We start from the raw sequence: 8,780 nt of genomic DNA, 5'->3' as shown, positions 1-8,780 counted from the left end.
TGTTTATTAAGATGGATTGGGAATTTTTGACATCGTTAATTTCAAATTTTCTAGTATTAGAGCATCCACAATATCATCAAGGACTTTAATTTCCACAATCCAGCAATAGGCTAGCTAGCCGACGCCCTAGTGAAGCAAATAAATTCATAAATACTCTGATTATGTATGTTGTTAATTACTTTTGTAAATTAAACTAAATTAATCTGTTTCATTGTAATAGTATTGTTAAAATGAGGAGGAGGATGGATGTTATTTTGTCAGCGATAATAGTTTTATGTTGTTTTAGTTTTTGGTCAAGATTTTAAATTTTATTTTTCTTCTAACTCCTTTTCATAAAAGATAAAACGGCTCATGTATGTGGACTTTCTAAGTTATCTGACCATGGCTTTTTTTTTTTAAATATGGAAGTTTTTTTCTTTCTGACCAAAAATAAATAATAACTTAGTGAACTTGGTTTGACAAAATTTTGATTTGTACACAAATTTTAAAAAAATTGTGATTTTTAAAGTAAAATTTTCAGGCACAAGTTAGTTGAATTTAATTTTGCCGACTAGACCGATTCCTGAAAGTATATAATGTCATAATTAAATTGGGTCCGAGTCAAACTGGTTTAGAAAATTAAAATGAAATAAAAACATCATTAATTACTGAATAAATTTTTAAGATGAGGTGTGCACCAATAACTTACCTATTTATTTAAAATCAAATGAAACAAGAACATCTATCCGTCTTGAAATAATGGTTCCTTTCTTGCATTATATAGCCCATATATAAAATAGTTTTACAAATCTATGGCTTACAAATCATTGTCTCACGAAATCAAAACAATTCATAGTAGATATTTTGGAGTTGGGGAATTAAACGAATACCAACCATGCATCATATACTATTGTTTCTAATTCGTTGAATAGAAAAATTAGAAGTTGCGTGGTTTTAGATTTCCACCATAAATTCAGCATCTAGACTATAGTGTAGATTTCAATTAAATACTCCACTAAATTGTCCCTCTTTGTATAGCATAACTCCACAAATATGATTCAAACATATTTAGATAACAACATTCTTGCCTCAATAAAACAAATAAAAGGGACAACTTGCATCGGATTAATGTGAACGCATTAAATATTTTTATAAATAAAACTCGTGTAAGATCCTGGTTCTGCCAAAATTCATAATATGATTTTAAAATCTATAACATAAGTGATCGATTTTTAATGTTACTGGTGTTTAATTGATTGTGTTCCTTGGTGAAATTACTTGGATCTATTTTTGAGAAATTAGATTCTGGATTCTTCTGTATATCATCGGAGTACTATAATTTAATAACCATTTAAATATGAAATAAAAATTATAATACCCCACAAATTAGTACCGTAAATTAAAATAGCCAAAAATAATATCATAAAGATATTTCAATGAAAAAAAATAAACATTTCCGTCAAAAAGAGAACCCATTTTCTTAAAATTCTGGATTTCTATCAATCCAAGAAAGCTAAATTGTGTTATCGGGAGTTGAATATCTCATCTACATGTTAACCTAGGTAAATGATTAATGAAGTCCCACTAACACTAATTATTTGAGCATTGGAGATTTAAATGGTGATTGCAGCTATGGTACCACTACTATCCTATCCCTAGACCTTAATTAGCTTCTCAAAACCTAATAGGAGTAGTATTTTATTTTGGTTAGATTTCTAACTACTAGTACTACTTATTTAACCGTCTGCTTTCGATTAAAAAATTCAGTAGTAGTATGGTTTCAGGTTTGCATCCACGGATTTGGCATGTGGTTGCAGCCATAATTTCTATTAAATACTCCACTTCGTTTGTGTGTTGTGTTGTATCTTAGATTCTTAGTCAATAAATATAATATACCAGCATTCTTGGTGCAGCAAAACATTTTAATGGCAGAAACTTGCAGCCCCTATTTCCATAAATAATGTCTAGTAGAGCCTCTTATATATAGCTGATTAAATAAATTACTCGGGAGCACCATCACTTGATTATAAAGACAATTAATTATGGATCATACATTCAAGTTTATTAATTTTCATATCACAAATCTCACTCAACCCTAGACACTACATAGGGGCAAAGCCAGGAATTTTGCATTTTTATAGATTTGGTTTTTAAAATGTAGAAAGGAAAATTTTTATATAATTTATTTCAATGATAGGGGCTTTTGCACAATAATTTACATAAAATAAAGTATTAAATTAATATTAATATTATAAGAAAAAATTATAGGACTTGAGTGAATATTGTAGTTAAGTCCCACTAAGATTAATTGTTTGGAGTAGTTATATATACGAGGCATTTTCTCTATAGCTTATATAGCTTGATTGCTTCTCAAAATTAACACCAATTATTCTATTTTGGTTAGATAATTTCATCAGTTCTGCTTTTGAAGGATTCAAAATGAATTCTTGTATGGTTTCTGGTTTGTACCCATAGATTTAGCATGTGGAGTGCAGTCTACATATATATTAAAAATATGTATATTTTGCTGCTTTGTGCAGTGTACATATATAGGTAAACATATATAAATCCAAATCATATACCAACATTCTTGCTACAGCAAAACATTTTAAATACAGAACTTGCACCGGCTATTTCCATAAACAATGTATGATGGAGCTTATATTGCTAATTAAATATATTTCTAGGGAGCACCATTCACTTGATTGAAGACAATTAATGATGGATAGATACATTGAAGATTAATTTTATCACATACTATAATAAATCTTACTTTACCTAATTTATATTCAAGTGTTTCATTTATGTAGAAATCTACACAATCTAAGTACTGTCAATCAATAAAACAGTGGATAAAAGTCAATCCTAATTGTTGCGAATGATGAATGTAATGTTGCATCTCTGTAACATCAAAATAACCAACGAAAATCTAGACAATGAGAAAAATCATCTCATAAACGTGGTTTCTTGAATTCATTTCTTTAAACATTTTGGGGCTGAAGCTGGGGATTCTTCTTTTTTAAATGTAGTGAGGCGTTTAGGCTTTAAGCCCAGACATTCAAACAAAATAGTTTTTTTTATCTCAATTTCGATAATGAAATTTCTAAGAAAATTAATTACGGAGTATAAAGAAAGTTTAATTCGTATAATTTCAAACAAGATTTTAAAATCAATCGTGTGTGAAACCAAAATCAAAGTCTTTCACTTACAGTCGTGCCCAAATTATTTATTTTTACATACGATGATTAATAATGTATTCAATATTTTAGAGGGCGTTCGGTTTGTAAGATTGTATCCCAAGATTAAATATTTAGTGTGTTTTGTTCATGAGATTCAACCTCATAATTCAGTTCTAGATGAATAATCATTAGATAATTAGTCATAGCCGATCATGAACTAAAATAATCTTACAATTCAATGTTAGATTATATTTTGATATTATTTTATTAAGAAAACCTAAAGCCACCTAGAGATATGGTTTGCTGTGATTGCCGTTTGGACCTGGATAACTTTTGATTTGGTATTGGTATTAGTTAAATGTCCAAAACTTGAGTTAAATGGGCTGACCCTGACCCATAGAGTTAAATGGGCCGACCTACCCAGTATTGCAATCCAATTATGACTTTATGAGTACTTCTTTAGGTTATTTGATTTTGTTTTTTTTCCAATTTTTAGTATATACTTTTTTGAATTAACTATAATTTCTAAGTAGCATTCATCACTCACAGTTTTACACTATAAATTAACCTTTCTTATTATCTGAAACTCAAAAGAAATGTTTCAAGATATACAAGTGAGGGATTTTTGATAAAATTACAATTTATTTGTTTGTGGGTTGGTTCTCCAACTTTTAACTATATCTACGGTTTCACACTCGATTTAATACCAAAAATTCAAGATGCCAAGATCATAAATATAAATCAAATAAACATCCGTGCATACAAATAATTTACAGCGTGGCCAAATCTCCAAGAGAAAAAGCTGGCTAACACTATATTTGCAGTTAGCAACTTAGCACAAGCTCTCCCTCAAAACTGATACTTAAACGAAAAAAAAAACACTTAAATGTTCAACTAGCCTTATTCCTGCTTTTCTCTAAAAACGGCAGGTTGATTTTACAATGATATATGATGATTTTTGTATGTCACAAAATCACTATCATATACTATTCACATGAAACATTTTAGCAAGGCCTATTAGCATAGCAGTTCAATGGGCCTGCATCCGTCGTTAACGAAGGCACCATCGATCCATCCGCCACACGAAACGACTGCGCTTTGGTGTAGCCAGGAGTTATGCTTCCATATCCGGAAGGCACAAAATATGCCCCATTCATGAACCTATCCCTTGATGATCTCCATTTCCAGCTATTCCATCCATTTTTAGCCTCTCTCTTTGTAACCTGTTCAAATATTATTCAATCCACAATTAGCTACTATTTTAGTAGTTATATAAAGATAACAATTTATCGAACCGACACGAACCACAAGATTCAATTTGCGTTGGTACGATGAGAACTGAAGTAATCCAATAGTTTCATGCATGTTCATGTCGTGTCGAAAATTGTTAGGACTTACTTGTTTTGTAGAAGGATTGTTAGGGGCCATGAAGTAGTTGCCTTCACTGAAAATAGTTGGATTGGCACTTCCACCAATAGCATACATTTGCCATTGGTCGTATCTGTTATTTGCCACGTGTGCATAACCTAACCTTACCCTGCCATAGTCAAGAAGTTAATTGTTACATGTAAAATTCAATTTGGATTACTAATCATTATAGTATAATTAAATTTAATGTTTCGTCATAAACCAAGTAAAATTAATTCAAATTGAGATAGTTCACCTTGGCATTCTTTGAATCAAACCAGGCCCAAAACGGTTAAAAGCTACTGTGACTTTTATTTTTTTGTCCTCCAAATTCTTGTCATCATGGCCAAACAACATAACCTGCCACCAAAAATAATTGCCCAAGATTATAAATAAATACATATGTAATTAAATGAAAGTGGAATCTCCGACCATTTTATATGATATTCAAATTTATTTTAAAAAATTAGATTATTTTTCATGAACAGAAGTGGAGCAATAAATATTTATTTCGATCACACCCTAAGTCAAATGTGGACAACTTACTTTATCATGTTGTGCAAAGAAATTGTTGGAGATGGTTATCCCGGTGGAGCCGTGGATCACGTCGATGAGGCCATCGGTGGCACGCGCAAGATAACAGTGATCAATCCACACGTCGGAGGAGTCAAATATGTCGATGGCGTCGCCATCAGAGCCGCGTCGGTGGCCGAGGTGGGTAGGGCTATCCCGTACGGTCCCGGACTTCCCGGGCTTACAATCATGGATGCTAATACCATGTATGATCACATGGCTCACATGTTGTATAGTTATGCAAGGCCCATATGCAATCTCAACCCTAACCCCTCTCCCATCAATTGTTTTGTAACTATTTATCATGAGCTCATTTTTCAGCTTTATGACCATGTTCCTAGCAAAAACAATCCATAGTGGCTTGGATTGGATTACTCCATAGCGAAGCGTGCCCGGCCTCGGGATGGCCGGATTGTCTGAAGGGTCGGTGACCACATAGATCGCGCCGTATTTGCCCCCAATTGCGTTCTTTCCAAATCCCACCACACAATCAGCTAGGGCGCGACGGTTGGCGCCCCAATTGGATTTGGGACGCCAACATGAGTCTATAGGGTTCATGACCTTGCTAGAGGTTTTGTAGGAGTATTGTGAATAGACTAGGGTAGTGGATAAATTGAGAGATAGTAGAATTAGAGTTAGTTTTTGTAGGATTGAGATTGTTGGGGCCATGGTGTGGAGCAGTTGGGATTTAGGTACAAGATTTAAGAAAGAGATGTCACAATTTATACACACACATATATGTTAAGTAAATAAAAGGTGGCAGCCACGTTTATGTCGGAATGTTTCTTTGGTCTTTGGCTAAGATTCTGGGGAGATATTAAACGTGATTGCACGAGGTTGTAGGCTTCTTGACTTTTGAGAAATGTAAACTAGTTCACCTTTTGAGAATTGAGATTTAGGAGAGACTTTGGTTAATTTAACAAAAAATATTTGGACAAATTGACCATAACTTATGATATTTATATTAAATCTTTGGGTTAGGATGGATGTACATTTTCTTTATGCGTGTATGTATAAAAAACAAATGTCCGGCCTTCTTAATTACTTGATTAAAAGAAGATTAGGTACACTTAACTTAATTATTTCTTAAATAATATTGGAACCAAGAATAGAATACACTTCTACAATTATTTAATAGGAGTGACATATTATATGAAATTACAACAACCATAAAATACCAATACACCAACAAATAATTTTTGGACCCTAATTAACTAGGCATAGCTACACATCCCAAATTGGCAAGAGCTTCCTTTCTTGCATCTATTGTTGCACTTGCCACAGTTTCTACTATCAAATGATGGGTTCACACACATCCCTTTGCAACAAATCTCTTGATACTTGCATTTCTTACCACACAATCCACAATTTACCTTGTCATTCATCACATTAACGCATTGTTTGTTGCAGCAATCCGGGCCAAGGCTCCCTTTGTTTGAACACACCCTAGGATACTTGTCGCAGCTCAATGTAGGTCGCGGTTTTTGGGCAAGAAACCGGCTTGACTTCCTCTTTGTTAGGACTTGTTCGTTTTCGTGCTGAAATGCACGGAGTCCATTTGTTCCGATGCTGTGTTTATCAGCATCGGAAAGCGATTCGTAAGTAGCCGAAGATGAAAAACTTATAGTGAATAACAGTACTAAAGCTACGAAAAACAACTTGGTTGACTCCATAGTTTTCTAATATAGCTTCTCTTTTGTAATTGTAAAAGGACAAGGGAAGTATTTTTTTTATGAGTGATAATGTGTTGTGCAATTAAGGATATTTATACATGGATTTGTTTCTTGAGAATATAAAATACTTTGACATTTGGTGTCTTATTTCAGTTCTTGTGCAACTCAAATACAATAGTTAGGCTAAGAAATTTTGTACAATGTTGAAAACCATTGCAAAATGAGGAAAGAGGGATGCACCCACTGATATTTCTGTATTTGAGATGTATCCAATTAAATTTATATCGTGATAGTTCTGTATTTGAGATGTCACATAGTAATTGATAGTACTTCAATACAGCAATATATGGAATTACGTGTGTAAGATACAAATTGGGAGGAAATATAATCCATTTTTAAGAAAGTAGTACTGTATAAATTGAAAACAAAACATAATTATTTAATCGGTAGATGGCCTTATTTTTAACTAATAAATTGAAAGTTCGATCTTCTAAATAAGCTAGGTAGGGTGCATGTATGAATATTAAAAAATTATAAATCAATTCAAATCGATTCTCTTGAAAACGTTGAGGCACATTTTCGTTTACTTAATCAAATAAATTCATGCTAGCAAAAAGTATCAAATAAAATTCAAAACACTTACATGAGACGTTTCCTATGTTTGGTCAGTTGTATAATCACTAAGTTGTGGGCACGGCGTTTGGCCGATCTCCAAATTAGCTAATAGAACTTTCATATTTTGGTCAATCTTTTGGGTTAGATTTGAAGGTGTATCAAATAGCTGAATAAAATGCAAACTCATATATTGTACAAACTCTAAATTTTTCAACACAATGTCAACGTAACATCAATACAATGTTATAATGTAAAATTTCAAGATTTTGATGTCAACACAACGTCAACCGTTGACACTGTGTTGATATTTTTTGTTGCTGTTATTTTGTCATCTGTTAATATTTTCCAATAGTTCAGATCATAGTTTGAAGTTTGTACAATATAGAGAGTGTAGATTTGATCAAATTCCTATGGGATTAATACTATAAAAAAGACTGCGTTTAACAAATACTACTAAAGTGTTTTTAAATAGATTAAGAATGCTTAGTATTAATTACAATAGTTGCTAATTTGTTGAGCACTTACTGAGCAATGAGATCACAATGGGAAGACAACTTATCAAACTTGTGTGGTTTGGATGATAATTAAGATAAAATTGCATGAATAATTTGAAAAATCAACAGTTAAACCCATAAGCATTACTTAGACAAGGAAAAAGGTCAATTTTTAAACTTCATTCTCATTATCAAAATACCCAAATTTATAAGATATCTTTTGACAAAAAAATTTCCCCAAAGGGTGTGTTTGGGAACATGGAATTGGAGGTGTGGAATTGGAATTGGAGCCTTCAATTCCAAATCTAATGTTTGGCACCACAAAGATGTTTGGATTTGGAATTGCAATGCAATTCCAAATCTTCCAATTCCACAATTTGAATTTCATATCAAAGGTAGAAAATTTGAATTCCAAATTGTCATAAAATAAGATAATTCACTATATAGCCACAACACACACTACACACATTTCACACTATTCACACACTACACACACTACACACACTACACACACTACACACATTTCACACACTTCACACACTACACACACTACACATATTTCACACACTACACACATTTCACACATTTCACACACTACACACATTACACACATTTCATACACTACACACATTTCACACACTACACACATTTCACACATTTCATACACTACACACATTTCACACACTACACACAGTACACACATTTCACACACTACACACATTTCACATATTTCACACACTACACACTACACACATTTCACGTATTTCACACATTAAACAATTTCTCAATCTTTTGTTATGATTAATTTATAATTAATTTAATATTTTATTGAATAAATACTTTTTAATTATTTTTTTTAT

The 8,780-nt window shown here is 32.3% G+C and overlaps 2 protein-coding genes across 2 annotated transcripts; both read right to left on the bottom strand.

Moving 5' to 3' along the window:
* Positions 1-3,946: 3,946 nt before the first annotated feature.
* On the bottom strand, positions 3,947-5,807 carry LOC148930301 (putative pectate lyase 2). Its single transcript, XM_089067342.1, has 4 exons — positions 5,112-5,807; positions 4,822-4,925; positions 4,557-4,695; positions 3,947-4,381 (listed from the first exon to the last, which is right to left on the bottom strand). Exons 1-4 carry the CDS (start codon positions 5,805-5,807, stop codon positions 4,163-4,165), a joined length of 1,158 nt encoding a protein of 385 aa, XP_088923468.1. The 3' UTR covers positions 3,947-4,162.
* Positions 5,808-6,270: 463 nt separating this feature from the next.
* LOC125212425 (Stigma-specific Stig1 family protein) lies at positions 6,271-6,847 on the bottom strand. The gene has a single exon (XM_048112597.2). It carries the CDS (start codon positions 6,809-6,811, stop codon positions 6,353-6,355), a length of 459 nt encoding a protein of 152 aa, XP_047968554.1. The 5' UTR covers positions 6,812-6,847; the 3' UTR covers positions 6,271-6,352.
* Between the last annotated feature and the right edge of the window lie 1,933 nt (positions 6,848-8,780).

This window comes from Salvia hispanica, chromosome 3 (assembly GCF_029641045.1).
Source record: "Salvia hispanica isolate PSC_SH4W2 chromosome 3, Shi_PSC_v1, whole genome shotgun sequence".
NCBI classification, from domain to species: domain Eukaryota; kingdom Viridiplantae; phylum Streptophyta; class Magnoliopsida; order Lamiales; family Lamiaceae; genus Salvia; species Salvia hispanica.
This window is presented reverse-complemented; position numbering and strand designations above follow the sequence as displayed.

Bases quoted from the DNA above. Each gene is read 5' to 3' on its own strand.
- LOC148930301 (XM_089067342.1), bottom strand. From the start codon at position 5,807: ATGGCCCCAACAATCTCAATCCTACAAAAACTAACTCTAATTCTACTA. The intron at 4,696-4,821 runs GTGAACTATCTC...TGACTATGGCAG, and splicing joins TTGATTCAAAGAATGCCAAG to GGTAAGGTTAGGTTATGCAC. The intron at 4,382-4,556 runs GTAAGTCCTAAC...ATATTTGAACAG, and splicing joins ACAATCCTTCTACAAAACAA to GTTACAAAGAGAGAGGCTAA.
- LOC125212425 (XM_048112597.2), bottom strand. From the start codon at position 6,811: ATGGAGTCAACCAAGTTGTTTTTCGTAGCTTTAGTACTGTTATTCACT.